The sequence below is a fragment of the Temnothorax curvispinosus genome, unplaced genomic scaffold (assembly GCF_003070985.1).
Source record: "Temnothorax curvispinosus isolate PA1 unplaced genomic scaffold, ASM307098v1 QBEX01001170.1, whole genome shotgun sequence".
Classification (NCBI taxonomy): Eukaryota; Metazoa; Arthropoda; class Insecta; order Hymenoptera; family Formicidae; genus Temnothorax; species Temnothorax curvispinosus.
In genome coordinates this window covers 310186-329629 of record NW_020210950.1, presented here as the reverse complement: position 1 = coordinate 329629, position 19444 = coordinate 310186, and the positions used below count along the sequence as shown (strand labels likewise).

Here is a 19444-nt window from a genome sequence, read left to right as displayed (position 1 = left end):
TTATCACTGTTACCAGGATTCGACCTTAAAAATTGCAGAAAGATTCGATTTGGATTTTGATGAAAAAATTACTTAGTTATTAAATAGAAAAAAAATGTTATATTTTTATTTTATTGAATATTGTTTCTATATGCGCAACAAAGTATTAAATCTACATGTGATTCCGAGAGTCAAAATTCTCTTATTAATTTTCTCGTTATATTTTTTTGACGCGCTGAAGATATTTACTAGTTTTACTAATTCTAGCATTTTAAATATTTGTTATTCAATACCGCAGTCGGGCTTCGTGCCGCGCGTTCTGGTACCAGCAAACTCGACGCCGTGCGGATCGACGCACCAGCAGAGACCAAGGCCACGATGACACTGGGTGCTGCGGTAATATCCTCGCGAATCGCAGGCAGGTGCAGAATCCGGCGATGATCGTCTGCGTACAGCGGCACACGGACGTTCGGCCTTAGAGAAGCATCCACACCATTCAGGTCCGCTCACGAAAATATCGCTGAAAATATAACGCCAGAAATGTAGCGTTATACGTAACGTCTCTCCCTTTCTCTTTGATTTTTAAGAGTTCTTTTTTGACAATAACGACTTTGTCGTAAACGCTTAATAAGCTAAAAGTGCTTAAATTATTGCATTAAATATATTATATAATTATAATTTTTATAATATAATATGATTATGATTTTATAATACAATGTAATATAATTTTTAAGGATTTCATCTTAAAACAATAACGACTTTTTAATAAGTATTTAGATCATTGTCACATTAAATATATAATAAATTTAATGTAATAATATTAATAAAATACATTGACAAAGAGGTAGTCGTAGCGTAGACAATACGTGTAAAATTTTTGCAATGTGAGGAATTTTGAAAATAATATATAACAAATTAGCATTATTAAAATGCGCAGAATAATGTACAATATATAGATAATATATAATATTAAGCAATAATAATAAAATATAAAGAAATTAAATATATATAAGTAAATAATAAGGATTTTCTGATACATGGATTAAAAAGAATCATATCTACTGCAGTAGAGTTAATAAACGCATGTGCTCAGACGCAGTAGTAATGTCACGCGGTTTGTCAGACCAAACTATATCTGGTAAGATGTATCTCTATATTAACATGCACTTCACTTATTATACTCTAAATCGTTATTTCCACATGTCTTGTCGTCTTTACGCGTGTACGATCATGAAACGTACGAACTCTCTTCGCATGCAAAACAGGAATTCGCAGACGACTCTTACCTGTCGGTATCGCAACTATCCAGGAAGGGTTTCAAGCATGGTTCATTCTGGTCATGTTCCAGACCGTACAGCTCGGAGAGTGAGAGTCGGCCGTCGCTGTCGCTGTCCAAATGTCCGAACATCCACCTGACCTCGCTCTGACAACCGATTGGGAAGTGACCTGAAATCGTTCGATGCAATATAACATTCTTATATATGTAAGAATAAGAATATATATATATTCTTAATAAAATATATATTTGTATATAATTACGTTTATATGTATATTTTTAAAAAGATATGTATAAAATATGTTTATATTATAATTTACATGTACACGTCGTATATTCATTTCTTATATATATAAAATATACTTAAAGACCTACTTTAGACGATCCATAATTTGCATTAAATTAGGACAGAATTTTATTTATAATTTTATGTGTTGTATTTTAATATACATACAGGTATTAGATATGTGTTTTATACATATTTATAATGTGTGTATGAATTCCGATTCTTCAAATGTTTTTCGTATTACGGCACATAAATAGAATTCCATTCTAAATTTTAACGCAAATTACAGATCCTAAAGAAGTTTTACAAAAAGATCAGTGAGCACGCACGCGGATAAGTTAACAAATTCATGCGAAAAACAAGAAAGTCTTGCATAAAATATAAATATACAATAATATGTATTTTTAGATTGTAACGTGCTCATGCGAATATTCTATTTTATTCAGATAGCAATTTATTTAAAATTTAAATTTCAAAAAACTCGAGTTAAAAACTAAGGTTAAACCGAAAATGCCAAAGTTTTATTGATCTCCGTGTTCGGTAACTTTATGGAACAGTTATTTAGTTTAGCGCGAGCAGAGAGATATTCACTTATTTACTTTACTTAATATTACCGTGCATCTTTTTTTTTGTATAATGCAAAAAAAATAAATTATAATAAAATTATAACTCGTTCAGAATGTAAAAGATGATCGGTCCTCGAGAGTTATACAATCTGCGGACTATTCTCCCGTTTGTGGTCCAAGGATGGTTAGTCAAACCACCCCTCTCGATTCAGGCGGGATCGTCGGTTGCATAGCTGTGCGCATAGTACAATTTGTTTTGCCCCAAGCAACGTAATATCGTAAGATCAACATGGGTACCGGAAGGACAATATCGACAGATAGTACCGCCCAAAGTAATAGGGACGTTCCCGGGGCGGGAAACGATTCATTGTATCGGGACAATTTCGAACTGGGTACGAAACTGATTGTCTCCAAGTCGAATGGCGCGCGCACTGTTAGTACTTCGGAAACTACCACGAGTAACGTTCCGTACACGTCGCCGATGTCCGTCCACTTCTACAGGGACAATTAGTCTCCCTTGTACCCCTTGTAGAACCCCCTCCGTATCCCGCGGGAAACGTTTCAATGCGCTTGAAGCGCATTCCGCGGTTGTACGCGTCAGACGGCTGCTTAATGCGACTTTCGTAGGTCGATGAGGTGTGTACCGTGAAACGTAAAATGTTTAACAAACTCGTAGCCAGATTTTGCTTAACAAGGATCTCGAGAATCAACAACAGATGTCGATGAAATTTTAAATAAAAGGGAACGCCGAATTCGTTAAATCTACAGGATAAGGAGGGATTATTTGAGTCGGTTAAAGAAAAAAATTAGATATAAAATTTTCAAGACAAGAAGGAGCTTTTCAATTTTCAGGGTAGGGATCGAAGAGCTTTTTTAGTCATATGGAGTTTTTTGGTTTTTAGAGCTTTTTGTCTTAGAAATTTACTTTAACTGATTTAAATAATCTCTTCTTATTCTATCTCAAAATGCTGCAAAATGTCAATTGTATTTATTTCGCAAACAGCCGCGTTGAAATCTGTATCATACGTTTTTCTACCTTTAGGCTTGGGATGCTGACGACGATGCTTGGAATCCGCCATCACGACGGAAAACCAGTCTAGGAGACGGTTGGCCATCGCGGGTTTGGACGACGACGGGCAATCTGTATTTCTGGATGGTGGCTGCACGTTGTACATTGCCTTCAACGGTGGCTGGGTCTTGTCCGTGACTTCGTTGCTCATCAGATGCTTGTCGTCGTATCTGTTCGCGTTAGCGAGTCCCTGTAACATGGAACATCGCAGATATATATACACACACATCTATATACTTATCACAATACCTATTGTATGTAAATACTATATTATCATATGTATGATATAATCATATAATACAGTATATCATAAATAGTTCATGATATACTATATATTATAGCATTTATATTTTGCGGGTGTATGTGTGTATTACCTGAACTTGTTGTAGGCACGTAAATATAGTGTAAGGACGAGCATTTTTATGGGCGCCAATTGTTACGTAAAGTGCATGGAAGAAGAAACGAACTCGATAAAATAGTCGATATTATATTTTACACAACTCACAATTGCACTTCGGTTACATCATGTTTCATTACGCTTTTTCATTTCATAAATTTTCCATCATAACCTATAACGATAATTGCATTCGTTATCGTAATTCCGATAATTAACCAAAATACAAGCTTCGCTTTTTCGCGGTAAGCACAACTAACTGGATTATTATTTGCCTCAAATGGTTAGCATTTTTGATGTTTTATTGTTCAACAAATTAATTAAATTCTCGGATAAAATGTTTAAATAGAAATATCACGACATTTAAAGTAATTATAAATACTGTTACATTTTTGCAAATATGTTTATATGCCGAATTCAAATACTCGCATAAAACAAAAATAATTTTAAAAAATTTCTTGTTACCTTAAAAAATTAAATAAATTAGTAAATATTTTATCTATAAACTTTGTCCAATATCAAATAAAATTCACTTTTTAGCCATGCTAAAAAATTGCTACATAATTATTATCCTCTCGTAAAATTAAAAATTTAATAACTTTTACACGACGGGCGTCTATAAACGAAAGCATGCTTGCGTTGAATCATTACTTCAGATTTATTTACGATACTTTATATATTTTCAACATTCTTCGAATGTTGATAATATTTTAACTAACGGTATATACAGTAACAGCATAAATTCATTTAATTGCTTATTAGAAATTTTTTAACAAAATAACTTTCTTCATTGCAAAGAACCGTGTCCTGATTTGGGCCATGTGGTCCAACGTCTCTACTTACTTTAATTGTAAATCAGAAGCAAAGAAGTCACTGAGATAATATTGCTATCTGAGACTATAATAAATTAATAACTATCATAAAGCCTGAATTTCAGATCCCATGGTACCTAGTATATTAGGCAATGTGGAACCTTTGACATCCCATAATGCCCTTTTGCATGCGATTCAAGAATCTAACGATGCTGCTATTATTGATACTTTCACTGTCCTCTGCACTGATATATAATTTAAGCCTGGACACGGATGGCCCAAAAACTATATAAAAATCGGGGTATGGTTCTTTAATTATACAATAAATGCGATGTTTGTAATAAATATCTAACTCTTTGTGCAGAATAAAAAAAATGTGTGTTAACTTTAAACAACTAATTTGATCAATCGGTTAAAATTAAAAAACTTTAGAAAATTTATTTTTACTCAACAAATTTAATCAGATAAAATTATTTAATTTAATTTAATTTAATTTAATTTAATCAGATTAAATTTATATCATTTAATTTAATCTTCTCTCTCTCTCTCTCTCTCTCTCTCTCTCTCTCAGTTTAAGATTTTATTTTCTGCTTTCTCAATTGAATATCTATACGTGGTCTAAATGTAGATAAATATCTGTTTATTATTGACATACAAACTAAAATTTCAGCCTATCTGCGAGTTGCAAACCTGATTCTCTCCTTGCAAACATAAGGGTTCAGTAATTTAGCGCCAACAAAGTTTATGTATTCATCTATTTCCATCATGTGCTACAACTATTCAAGCAATTAAAATTAGATTCTCCACGGAATGATACGAATTTCGAATCGGGCTCGCCGAATAAATTTTTAAAGAATTAGCGACTACGTGCGCCCGCGTTTGATTAGAGCTATTCGCGGAATTTCTAGCGACGCGCGGACTAGCGCGGGTAATAATTAATTACGTTAGCTGCAATCAGTTCGTTAATCAACGCTCTCTACTGTCATTCCCGTCCGACCGCGTCTCCTGACAGCGGGAACTGTTGAATGATCTCTCGATTGCCAATTCGTTTAATCATATCGCCGGTCCCTCACTCGCGCACGTGCATTAAACCTCAATGGCTAGGTTCGATTAATTACGGCCGGACTGACGTTGACGTGTGACGTATGGACGAATAATTTAGCCACGGTTATTTCGCGTAAATCGTTAATCGCGAAAATTTTCGACTCCGCTCAAGAAATATTATAGTGTCTCTCATTATATGAATAAGAAATTCTTTCGCAAAAACTGTATATATTGTGATTTTCAATTACTTACTTAATTTTGAGATTTTTCCTCAAACTGTGCAAATAATTCTGCTTCAACTGAGATGTTATCACACTGATCATCATGCACTGTACAGATTTTCTTAATTAAGATTATCAATCATTTTTAGATTATAAACAATTCAACAACAGAAAATATTCGTGGAAATATCGAAAATTAAATAATAAGATAAAATAAAACGTTGAATAATAAAATTATACTTTCTTCATTTTATTATGCATGAGTTAAGAGTTTTATTTCTCCGAAGTTTTAATTATACTAATTATATATCATTTATAACAATAAGCGTTAATAAATTGAAAAGGATAATAAACTTTCGTAAAATAAAATAAAATCAGGACTTAAGGAGTCAGTTATTAAAATTAAGATCGACAGTTCTGGGACATTCCTTGCACGAGACGTTATCTTCTCAGAGCGAGAAGATATTTTGGAAAAGAATTAGCTATGCGTTGTAAAAAAGAGAGAGTTATACGGATAGTTGAGAATAACAGTATTACGGTAGACGACGAAAGTATGCGGGATTTCAGTGAGGCGATGACGCGTTACACCAAGACAAGGCGATGTAATTTTATTGAGCCCGGTTTAATTACGCGCCGGATGCAACTCGAAGTTTCGCGTTAACTTGTCATAAAGGGCTGATATACGATGCCAACGCGTAATTAATAATTAGGTAGCAGCTTGCGGGAAGAGCGGCTTGCAGTTGAATTCCATTTTTAAACTGCAGTCCATCGCGGATGGAATATCTCTCGTTGCGCTTGTGGCTCGTATATTCTGCAGTTCGTGTCACAAAAGCACAGTACGACACTAATTCCTCTTCTAGGGAAGGTAATGTCAGGCACCTTCGAGATATCTAGGAATTTCATACGTGTTTGCGCGATTGCCGTCTCGGATTCAAACAAATTTAACCCCTTTTAAATCCCTACGATATACGGAATGTCCCAAAGCTGGATCGTTATTGTTTTCATTTGCGTGTACTCTTTAATATAGAATCGATTTTTCTCTAACAGAAATTTCGTTGAACAATATTTTTTAAACATAATTTTTATAGTGCAATATTTATATATATGCAGATATTTATATAATTAGGTATATTAAAGAACACAAAAACATTTTACAATGCTGTTTTTTACAACATTGTAAAATGTTTTTGTGTAGCAGCTTATTCTTAAACTATCCTTAAGAATAACTAAGCTTAAGACTTTTGTAACTTTTTAATAGTGTGAGCAAAAAATTACTTTTGCAAGCAAAAAAATAGCCAAAAAAATAGCTAATAATTTTGGTATTATTCAATTTTTGCTTTGACTTATGTATGTTTTTTTTTAGCAAATAATTTTGGTATTATTAACTTTTTGCTTTGACTTATGTATATGTTTTTTCCAGCTCTTCGTAATTTTTTAATAGCTAGGGCAAAAAAATTACTTTTAAAAGCAAAAAATAGCAAATAATTAGCAAATTAATTCTACATACAATTTTTTGTGTTCTGATAATTTGGCTTAGATAGTATATAATTGCATATATTTATATATACAATTTTATTAATAGATTTTTATTAAGTATAGTTTAAATTACATTCTGCTAAATAAAAAATAATGTTTTGATAAGCAGCAGAATTTATTTTATCGATAACAATTAATCAAAAAATCTGCAGTTTAAAGAAATAATTCTAATTCCGTGATATCCCACATATGTGCACTTTTAGTTTCTACTCCACTTTTTGATCAGATAAATGTTTTTGTAAATAAAGTATTTTTGCAAGCAATGTTAAGTCTGAAATATGGACAATAATTTACTAAACAAATAAAGTACAAGATTATTTTTTACAAATGTAAAAACTATATAGAATCCGCACAAACAGGTATATCGTAAATAAAGTATTTTTTAAATAAAAATATCAGAAAGATTTTAAATTACATAAAATCGACAAAAATATAAATAAAAAATTTTCAGATTTTGCTTTAACAAAAACTAGACACGTATATATAAATAAATATTTCCATATTGGAGAATGAGAAAATATTTCGAGCAAATAAACTAAATCCTAAACTAAGGAAAATATAAGAATGAGAGAAAAATATAAGAAACAGCTAATATGATCTTTCCGAGAGAATTTTAAGCGAAAAATTAACAGAGTTTTAATTGAAGATTTCGCCATCTCTGCATTTAATGTTAAAATTTAGAAAAAAAGCGAAAAAGAATAGAAGAGAATTAAATTTTTGCAGAGGCAAAGTCGGTCATGAATTCACCAAAGAATTATACGTAGTTGAGAGAACGTATGCGACTTTCGACAGAATCTATTATGTCTGAATATTCTCCTCTTGCTTTGTGTGTGAGTGTTAATTTCCTGAGACACGCCTTTCAAGAAGTGTAATATCTTACGGTAGCTTAAAACGATTTCTCAATTGTATTTCTCACGAGTAGCGTATGCACTCTGCGATTACTCTGTTCAATCAAGAGACACGGTAGTGTCTCGCGCCAAGTAGGTACACGCGAAGCGAAACCGCACCGTGACTCTTTTACGTAAGAGTAACCGCGCGAAAAATGTGCGTTATTTGAAACATCTAGTTAAATACTTAGACATTTAATACAGCACTTTCCAAAATTTATTTTAAACGACCTATAACTAGGGTTGCCACCTAGACGATCGTTTTGACCCGGAGAAAAAAAAAGAAACAAGTTAATGCGTATCAAGTGTTTTATTATAAAAATGGTTATACGATAGTAAATGACGATAGTCATTAAACGCCGCTGATTGTTACATTCTCCTGGATCTATCAAGAATTTAAAAGGATACTCTAAGTCACAGATAATAATCACTAAGCGTTCACTGAGCTACTTTCTCCGCTGAATGCAGCCATTTAAAGGTACACATGGAATTCAGAATGCCATTTATTCCAATTTTATTTTCTTCTCAGTTTTATCTCCAACACCATTCACTCACAATCAGTGAATTGTCCAAATTCATCTTTACTTTTTATTTAAATTAGAGAAGATGTTTTACATTTTACACAATTCGGAGAAATAATGACCAAATCCGGATCAAACGCGGAGAGGTGGCAACCCTAGCTGCAATTCGTATTAGAATTCAAAGTAAGATCCTATTTATAATTTTATGTATCGTGCAATACAAAAAAATCAGAAAATACTCACATATGAACATTATATTAAAATGCATGGTGATAATCGAAAAGTTGATAGAAATATATATATAAATAACTGTTATTTTGCAATAAATGGACAGAATAAAATAAATTAAATTTTATTTCAAAGAAGAAATCCGTTATTTTTACAATACAAACAAAATATAAATTTATAAACTTTTAAAAATAAATATTAGAAAAAAGCTGAAAATTTGGCTGATTGCACAATTCCACGATATATATTTTCAAAATAATAACCACTTAAATTTGCACAAAAAACAGGACGCTTTCGAAAACTACTAAATATAGAGGAAAGTCCCCTATTATGAGATACCACATCTATTTTGCGTGATTGCCGAAAGTTTATGTGCAGAATTAAAAACTGTAGTAGGCGAGTGCACGCACGATCGAATAATAAATTTTCCACTAAATAGGTTTTACTCTAAGGGCAATAAGTTCATGATAAAACTATAACAGATAGAACCTATTAGTTTAGCAGAAACCTCGCTATCGCATATTAGGAGCCTATCTCATAATAAAGGACTTTCCTCTACATTCTAACATTAATAACTGTAATAGGTTTTTCAAAGAATTCTAGATATATTCCTCTCATTTTTATAAATTCATATATGTATAAATCTTTTGCATTATGAGCTAATTAAAACAGTTTTTTTCTAAAATATAGTCTTTAATTAATTTCAGTCTGTTTACTCATAAAATAACAGTATTTAATCCAGCAACTTCTTGATAGTTATCCTGTACATAGGAATATGCGTGACATTAGATTATAAATAGGATTTCACCCTTTGATCTGACACAATTAGATCGTCTAAGATAGACTTAACAGAGGAAATATCTCGCATCTCCTGTCCTCGTTCTCATCTTTTGATCTCTTATCGGGAGAACGTGCGCATGAGTGCGGATGAGTTTTGGAATAATAATTGAGCTCAGACGTCACGTTCGGCACGGTGCGGTAAGATGTAAACTAAAATCTCGGCTAACCGACACTGCACTGAAATCGCGCGCGCGAGACAAGAGAGAGGGGAATTGACGCGCAGCGCTCGCAGGATCACGTTCAACCCTCGAAAGCGCATCGCCAGGATCAATATACCGGGGGAGTGGATCTCGAAGCGGTTATCCTTGAGGACCGCGGCAATCCCAGTCTATGTATGTATCCCTTATTAGCTCGAGAGGGCCCGAAGTAAGGACCGATCCTAATCCTTCATCTCTTCTCGCCCCGTATAAAAGTATAGAGAAATCTAAATGTCGGTCTCTTTACAACCTCGACGAGTATCCCTCGAGCGCACGGCTCGCGTCTCATTGGTCGGCTATAGCCCCCATGGCGGTGGCTCTCTCGCTCTCTCTCTCGCTCTCTCTTTCCTTCTCTCTCTCTCGTATTTTCGAGCAGCCCAGACGAAGCGTCTTTCCATCGATCGAGGGAGAGAGCGCGTCGCCAGACGAGGAGCCGTATAATAACGTTACCTTGCGCGAACGCGGCGCAAGACTCCCTCTCGCACAACGCCCGAGTAGTACGTCACGGCCGCGGCATCCACGATGACGTACTCGCGAGCCTAACAATAGGTCGATCCGCGATCGTATCTAATGACGGTCGCGATCTGATATGGCTCTAGACGAGTCTATAATAGTCGTAAGAGTATGCAGTAAGACGTAAGCAGTAAGCTATTGACCAACCACAGTCGATTATTCTTGACTTGTATAAAAAATCCCATTATAGTCAATAGTTTACTGCATATAACTCTTACGGCTATTGTAGACGAGCTAATAAATATTTCAAAGAAACGATAATTTTGTCGTTGAACGGGGTCGTAGACGCGATCGCGCGAACAAACGATTTGTCGTTAACATTAAAAAACGTTCAGATTTAGATTTCCTAATTAGTTTCATGAAAATTACATTCTCACAGTCTCGCGTTACGTATCGTACTCTCTCGGCAATACCAAAAGTCGAGGTATGTTTCATTTATATAAAATACGCTGTCTATTAATTAAGCCGTATAATTCGAAACCCCTAATTCTCTAAAACTTTCCCGTGGGCATATTACAACGAAGAGAGCAGTAACAATTAAAGCACGTATAACGGTATGAATTAAAAAAGCTCTTAACTACCGAAGAATAAAGAAGATCGGACAATCCAGCAATGTTTTTAAAAAGGCCTGCGCAACATGTACGTTGATACACAAGCCCGATAAATATGCTCGTATATAATATAATAAATCTCGTAGATAGTTATCCCGAATAATACACTATGATTATTTAATGATGTAATTAAAGATTTTAATTACATCGTTGCATGTAAAAATGTATATATTACGTAAAAAAAAACAAAGCAATTTAAATGTAACAGAATTGTGGAAGCGCCACAAAACAACGAGGCAGTTTCTGAGCAAGACTTTATCGCGAGGAAACCGTATACTTGGATTCAATATGCGAACGCAGAAGTTACGTCGTACGTGTTACACAATGCGAGCTAAGGAAAGGTCGACTGGCGCTATCGCTATCTTCGAACCTCGCGCATACGTCGATAGCGTGCTCGTCTAAGCTAATTTATCGTGGCGTAACGAAGCTTTAATCCGATATTCTCGGCTGAGCAAATGTTACAAAGCGCGAGAGATGTAACTGATACAACCCGGAATATCACGTGAACTTGCAAAGTTAATTCCCGTCAGGTCAGAGAGCGTCATAATACTACGGTTCGTTTTGTCTTTCGAACTCACATCTTATCCGTCACTGGAACGCGAGATCCGACCGCGTGATGATGGTGTCAATATACGTTTCACCGATCGATTCGATCGACCTATAGAGATTTTAGATTCGATATCCACGAATAAATGCGCGACGTAATTAACGTCGAAAAATTGAGAAAAATACGAGAACAGATAATATCGAAAAAAGTCTATTATAGATTATCTCACGTGAACATGTTACGTGTCATTTTAACGAGATGCTGCAAGATATAAAATTATAAAAACCTTGTTTTAAAAATACCTTTTCTGCTTATATTGGATTGAAAAATTGCACACATTTTAATAAAAAGAAATATATAATGTATCACACGAAATATTAAAACGCAGAATAGATATTTATATAGTTATAAAAGTACATTAATAAAATAGCGACATTATAAGAATAATAAAGTTGAATAAAAAATTCTTAAAATTTTCATATTTTAAAGATAATATTTAACTTCCGTTTATTTTCCGCCGCTCTCAATGCTAAAAATAAAATTGCTATAAAACACACAGAACTGTAAAAAATATATTGTTCTGTCAACATCTCTCTTTGTAGCCTATATAAAACCAGTCAAAAAATATATATAGCTTGTGGAATGAGAAAACCACAAACGACTATACATCAGGATTCACATATTTTAAATATTAATAAAATATAAATGCATATTTTAATTTAAAAAAATATGTACATGATATATGCAAGGAAGATTAAAATACAGAATGCAAAAAGATATTGATGAGACAGTAACATCATATCAATAATAAAGTTGATAAAAATTCTCTCCCAGTTTCACATACTTCAAAGATGACTTCAAAGACGCTATTTAATTCCTTTAATATTTTCTGCTGCTCTTTCATAACTATCGCAACGGCGATGTGTAAAACCTTTGCAAAAGGTTTTCCATCATGCTATAAATCGATTTGCGGGTCATATCGCTAACTAAACTTTTATACACACGAAAAAGAACGGTATTGCTGAGGTATATAATAATTAAACCATATACAGATATCTGAAAATAATTATATTGGACCATCTAAATAATTATATTGGACGCTCAAACTAGTTGCTAAAATGTTAAAATTTTTGCGGCATTATCATCATGCTTGAGCATTCTATAATTATTTTCATGGTCCAACATAGTTATTTTCATATCTGTGTGGCCTAATTTTTATATATGTATTTCAACAAAACCGTTCTTTCAGTGTAAGCCCGACTCGACGGTGAATCCATTAACCCTTGACTGGATCGTCATCCTCAAATTGTCACAGCTGCAAATTGGTAATGGCTTCCCATCTTACACGCAAACGTAAACGCCCGTGGAGCGGCTAATCCGGATTATAAGCGCAATAATTAACGCATTCGATAATACCTCCAGCTTCATTTCGTAATCTCACGAAATTCCCAGGTGGAGCTTGGCTGCGCAATCAATTAGTTGGTTTGCGTAAAACTTCGATTTCGAAACGAAGGGAATTAACGCAATATATAGCGCGCTCTCCTATACGTATAATTTCTTCTAATACGGTCGAACTGGATGAATTAAATAGCTACTCGTCCAAATGTGTGTGCACGCATCGATATAGAAGTAACGCGTAATATATCGAATTACGTTTTATACAACCTTATAATTTGCGAAATTAATTCGTAAATTATAATAAACTTAATAAGTACACGATAAAGTACTACATTGATATCCCATTAAATTTAATAAATAATACCGATAATAATGATCTACAATAATTTATCTATAATGAATATAATCCGCAATGTATTCGTTTTAAACGCGATTATTTGGAAAATTGACAATAACATATTGAAGTGTTATTCTATTAAAACGGCACCTTGTTATAAAGATAATGACATCGCACTCTGTTATACATTTCCAGATAATCGTGGGAGCGAGGCTAATGCGAGGCGTTTGTTACAAGTTTTGTTAACAGAAAGGCGGTTGTAGTAGATACGGGAATCAATAATGTTGGCAGAATTTAGGCAAAAGCGTTAATAAGATTTGCTAACAAAATATACGGCAAAAATTAATAGATATATCTTTTTTAATTAACAGTAGATTGATGGAAAAAATTGAACAGATTTTATGACTATTCAAATGGTATACGGCAAATTACTGCTACCGATTATTATAGATAAAAAATGTTAATACGTTAACAATTATATGTTAATATTTCGCCAAAGATTTGTTGGCGATCGCATCGAGATTTCGAAGAAATACAAGGCGCGGTCACGCTGCCGTGATAACATAGCGATAAACGCGCGTTATCGTCGGACATCAAAGTTTTGATTAGCACGCACTGCAAATCAGGATAATGCCACAACGAAGCTCTGCACGTTTTATCGAAAGGAAGATCGCAAAAGAGGTACGCGCACGTTCTAAAGCGGAATAATATTTTTACGGGCACGGCCAGGAGAAGTCCTGTCCAAATATTTAGACTCGCTTCGCGGCCAGATAATTCGGAGGAGTCTTTTGTCGAGCGAGACGATGGTGAACTCGGGAGGATTTTTCTACCTCACGCCTCCGTCTCTTAGAACAAAGGATATTTTATTTGGCGCGCCGGGGCTCTAACTTTTACCGCCGACGAAACTTCCGAAATGGGAGATGACGCCGGACGTGAATGCATTCTTCGCGGTGCGCTGTGACGTTTTTATGCAAGACGCGTGATAGTGTATGAACGTTGTAGAGGCACTTATGACGTAATACATGCAAATATATCGAATTGTTGCGCAACGCTCGACGTAATCGCGATTAATTGAGAGAGACCTAACGAGGAAGTTAATTCGAGGGCGAGTTAATTCGCGATTTCCATTAGCCGCCGGCTATTGAAGCGGAGCAGATTTACGGTCCCTCCTTGCGGCGTCCTCTATTTTTCTTCCATTAGACGCTACCCACCGTTGAATGTTTTCACTACTATTTGCGCCGGCGGATGTTCCCGGCTTTTATCAGCGTATATTTTTCAAAATCGTATGTGGCTAGCGTCATCTCGGATATATGTATATATAGAGATAGATGCGAATCATATACGATTTTGTGAATATACATATATATAGAGAGAAGAGAGAAAAAATAATCTACTCTGAAAAAATATCCTGTGTCATTAATATCAGGAACGAACGAATCTCCCGGGGAGCCGGAAGGCGAATTCATTTGGAGGGCCCGTGGCAAAAGTTGTGCGGCTCGATCGGGTACGCGAACGAAATTAGATTTGAAACTGTATTACTCGTCGATGGGCGAATTCCGGTGAAGTTTCCATCTCTCAATATATAATAGCGCTCCGCGCGCGGCATCTGCGCGAGCGAAAAATTCCGGAAAATCACATGACTCCTCCTGGCAAATGCGAGCGACAAAGGGAGCAATTTGCGAAAGGTCACGCATAAATAAATCTTTTCGAAGCCACCGTCGATTGTGGATAATTCGCAAAGGGGGAGAAGAATTTATTCGGAAACGGGTTCGGGGGCGGGAGGAAAACGCTCAACGCTCCCATGGTCCATGTTTATTTGCAAACGAGAGTTTAAAATTGTGTTTTCTGTGGCGGAGTAAATGGGCGAGGTTAACGGCTACCCGAAATTTAATTCACGGGATCGCCGTATCACCGGACGGGATACGCGTTCGATTTCGTATATCGTCGCGCATTTGCATCGGCGTGTAGCGATAATTGGGCAGGGGCGCGCGGGGCACGAGCGCGGGTTCAAATAAATTAAAGCGGCTTCCTGCGCCGGTTCATTCCGTGCACCGGCTATAACGTGGACCGCCATTAAAATAATGTGCCAATCAATCGCGGACCGCGTTCGATCCGATCGATTTGTCATGGGCTTTCGGAAAATTCTCGCCAGTGCAGCCGTGCACGCCGCGCTCGGCGCGCTCCTCTGCCTCCGCGTGACGCTGATATACGCGGCAAAACATGAAAATCGTTTTAGGAAACGTCACGGGATCATATTTGTCCTAGTATCGAAATGCACGCCTGACATTGCCGAACATATTCTATCCGCACAAAAATCTCATGTTTTCCTGAAATAAACATCGGAACTGCGGAATTAAATTTAACGCCAAATGCACCTTGAAATTTTGACGATTCCGAAATAGCAGTAATTTAAAGTCACCCAAATTGAATATTTTGTAATCAAAGATCGTGAAAGTTAATGATTTCATTAAGACGCGACAGCTCTGAATCGATTTCTTTTCGACATTGCAATTTCAATGGAATCCCGAGAGTATTGCATATATCTGATTTTCCGACATTCTGAAGAAAAAAGAAAAGTTAGTAGGAAGTGGGTACTTCGTGACTTTTGTACCATTCCTCAAACAAATTGAAACTCAGCCATTGTGATGGTTCGATGTAAAATATATACTTAAAAATCCAGAATAAAAGAATATTCAGCGATTATTTTACGCCAGTTTATACAAGAATCTTCCTCGCTGTATGTCCCGTACATAGAGCTCCCCTTAAACTTATGTTTAAGATACATCCTGTATTTATCGTCGAACGGGGGTAGAAACGGTAATGCACGGGTAACAGGATGAAGAATACAGCCCAAGCTGCGGGCGATGGAAGCTACAATATTGGACGTTGCTTTTTAGCGTAAGCGGCGCTGCGTTCATAAATTCCCCCGGGGAGATCATAAGATTCGCGAGAATGGGTGAAAGCGCGAAAAGAAGGTGAATAATACTAAATGTGACGCGCATAAGTGCTTTAGCACCGACCAAGAGAAAGAGAAAAACGTCCTTTACTAAAAACAGCTGTGTACAAGTTTAACTAATTGTACGTCAATGAAAAGCGAGAGAGAGAGAACTCGCATATCGGGAAGTTCTCTTCGGATGCGCATCAGCGATGCGGAAAGTTGTTACACTTTTACGTATATGCCGATATCAATAAAACTCGCCGACTGAAAAATTTTGAATGAATCAATTTTGCAGCAACGGTACTGCAACGGTATGCAGCTCTGTGTCATCCTGTGCGAAATGCAGGAACGAAGCGAGGGAACGAAACAAGGGAAAATCGAAATCAAATTTGAGTAAGGATTTACTCTCTTTTTGTTTGTACGAACAAGTTCGCGACGCGAAAAAAGAATTCGGCTCCTTACGTGACGTCAGTGCATTTTGTGAGAAGAATAGAAGAAAAGAAGAAACAAATGTTGTTTGAGAAAAGCTTTCGCGTAGTCTTACAATTGAGAATCCGAATGTCATTCCGTATTAAGGGAGTGTATATAGAAGAATAGAAAAATAGAAAAGTAAGAGAGTTTCTTCAAGAATTTACTTTCTCAGAAACTATTTACGGAATGTAATCAAACTTCTTTTTTATTTAAAGTATATACTTTTATGTAGTTATAGTAACTTCTACATCATTTTAATTTGTTGTAAACGTTAATTTGTCTTTACACACAGAGCGTGATGCTCTTTCATAATTTTAGTTTTCTTTTCTCGAGTCAGCGCGCAGTGGAATTCGAGTTCTGACAAATGACCAGTTCAGTCTGTGATTACCAGTTTTCGGAATTCTCTCCTGTCGGTGAGGACAGGGTCTCATCGAGCGAACCTAGCTCAACATCTGTACTTGCGACCTTGTAATTTTAAGCGCCGAAAGTAGCGCTTTCTTGAGATCGGATCGACAATCGCCGAGGGTGAGACTGGTGAGAGAGAGCGCGCATCGTGAAAGTGCAACCTAGGAAAACGTAGCGTTGTGTGATTTACACGGAGGGAGGGCCCCGCCTCGTTTTAGTACCGTAAACGTGATCTGTAGACTCTTTGTTCTTAACGCGAACAAAAATACAGCGAGTACATCTGTATTCTCTTCCGTCTGCTCTGTGCGACGGAGAGTGGAACCAACCCGTTCCGCCCTCTTCGAAATTCTTTGGCAAATAAATGGGTACCTATTCAAAGGTCAGTCGTAAATTTCAGTCAACCCGTAAATTCCAGCTAGTTGAATTTAATTAACACTTTCTAATTTCAACATATTCCCAACGCTTTACTTTGCGAGATAAAGATAGTTCTTAAAAATGATGCTGTTTACTATGACAGCGCAGGAAATATGTATGTATGTGTAAGAAATTTAAAAGAGCTGTACTATTACTGGAGAGCTACTTCACAAATCTGTAAAGAGTTAAAAGTAACGGACAAACCACGAAGCTATAAAGTACAGACTCATGTTTCTTCTGAAACAGCACGTTTGCCGTAATCCATTTTTATGGGGTTTTATGCGAAGAAAATGCCTTCGCATTGCCTGGTTGAAAATTGCAATCTTGCACATAAATCACAGCTCACATTACTAATAATCTGTCTGTTATATAATATCTACTATCTTACATTTTTATAGAAAGTATAATTACTTCTTGCATTAATTATTCGCAAGTACTATTTCAACACTCGTTATTACTTTATTATTTCTAAAAATTTAATTTATACGTCCAATTTTCGTATAAAATGTTAAAGATATGCTACATAAATTTTAAATAATATATCTAATTACTTATTAAATACTTTATTAATTACTTATTAAATGATTACGGACGAACACACATATACGTATCACGTTTATATAATGTGCAAATATTGTAACGTGGGTATATATTAAATCTTATTTTTTTTATTTTTAACAGAGCAAGCTGGTTAATTTATAATCGATATTTGTTTTCTAAATCGCCCAAGAATCTTTCTTGGCGAAAATATAGCTCTATACATTAAAGCAATCGTCACGATTCAACACTCGACTTGTCAGCTCAATTATTAGTATTTAAAGAGATAAAAATAATATATAAAACTAGCTTCAGCTAAGATAAGAGAGATAACAGTGATTTACTTTTCTAATTTATGAATTTTACATTAACATTTATCAGTAATATAAAAATTTATTTAATTAAATAATAAATTAAAAACAGATATAATAATTTAGATAAAAAATGAGAATAATATTATGTGATAATTACACATAGAATAGAGACAATCAAAAAATTGAAAAAACGAAATAGCTGTTAACTCGTAATGAATAAACAGAATGACATTAATTAAATAGCATACTGTCATTCAATCAGCTAAATTGTTGGTCCTTTTATAATATTTAGTTTAACAAGTTCATAAATGTATATTCTTTTTGCACTATGTGCTAATAAAAATGACGGGCGTTTCTTCCGCAGACAATTGATATGTATTATACAACGCGTTATACGTTGTATAATGCAATTACGCGTATGCGCAAGAAAATATATAGTACGGTAAGCACCGCGGTGGGGAAACACATTTCCATCCGAGAACTCAATTGCGATGTAGGTAAGGACACCGCGTAATATTTTCCCTGTCGTTTGCAGCGGAAATGCAGCGTAACAAGCAAATATGACTTACCTTGCCACGTTTGGTGTACTTGAGATACTGGTAGTGATGATTATCGTAATTGAAGTCGCGGGGCGTGAGGGTGATCTCGTGGTTACGGCCCATCTTGCCCATGAGCATCTTCTTCCTCTGCATCTGCGTCTTCTTCGAGTACGTTCGCAGATCGGCGACTGCAAAATTTCACCTCTGATTAATGTACTCTTCTCGCGGCACACGCTGATTGCAAGTCGCGGCGGAATTACATTTCGTCCCGGCGACGCAACGCGTCGAAAATACTTGGTTCGTTAGCCCCCGAATCAACTCGAGCGTGACTGCCGACAAATTGCATGTCAGAAATCGAAAAGCCGACTGCGCTTTTAAACGGCAGGGCACTTTCCGCCCATCCGACGACGGGCGGGAGTGATTTTTCCGCGCGACGTGCGCGCCGAAGTCCCCGGGCTTGTCGTCGAACGAGACGCGGGAGAAGAGACGCTGGGCTCCAAGTGGTGAACGTCAATAATTTCTCCGCCAGAAAAACAGGAAAATTTTTACGGCGCGGGTGCTTAA

At 35.8% G+C, this 19444-nt stretch overlaps 1 protein-coding gene across 1 annotated transcript in view; it reads right to left on the bottom strand.

Moving 5' to 3' along the window:
- Positions 1–19444, bottom strand: part of LOC112460430 (proteoglycan Cow) — a 110984-nt gene that overhangs the window by 2979 nt on the left and 88561 nt on the right. The window contains exons 6-9 of the mRNA XM_025025092.1: positions 18911–19068; positions 3144–3366; positions 1266–1425; positions 273–499 (exon numbers count right to left, since the gene is read on the bottom strand). Of these exons, the coding sequence (XP_024880860.1) occupies positions 273–499; positions 1266–1425; positions 3144–3366; positions 18911–19068 (768 nt within the window). The remainder of the gene's footprint in view (positions 1–272; positions 500–1265; positions 1426–3143; positions 3367–18910; positions 19069–19444) is intronic.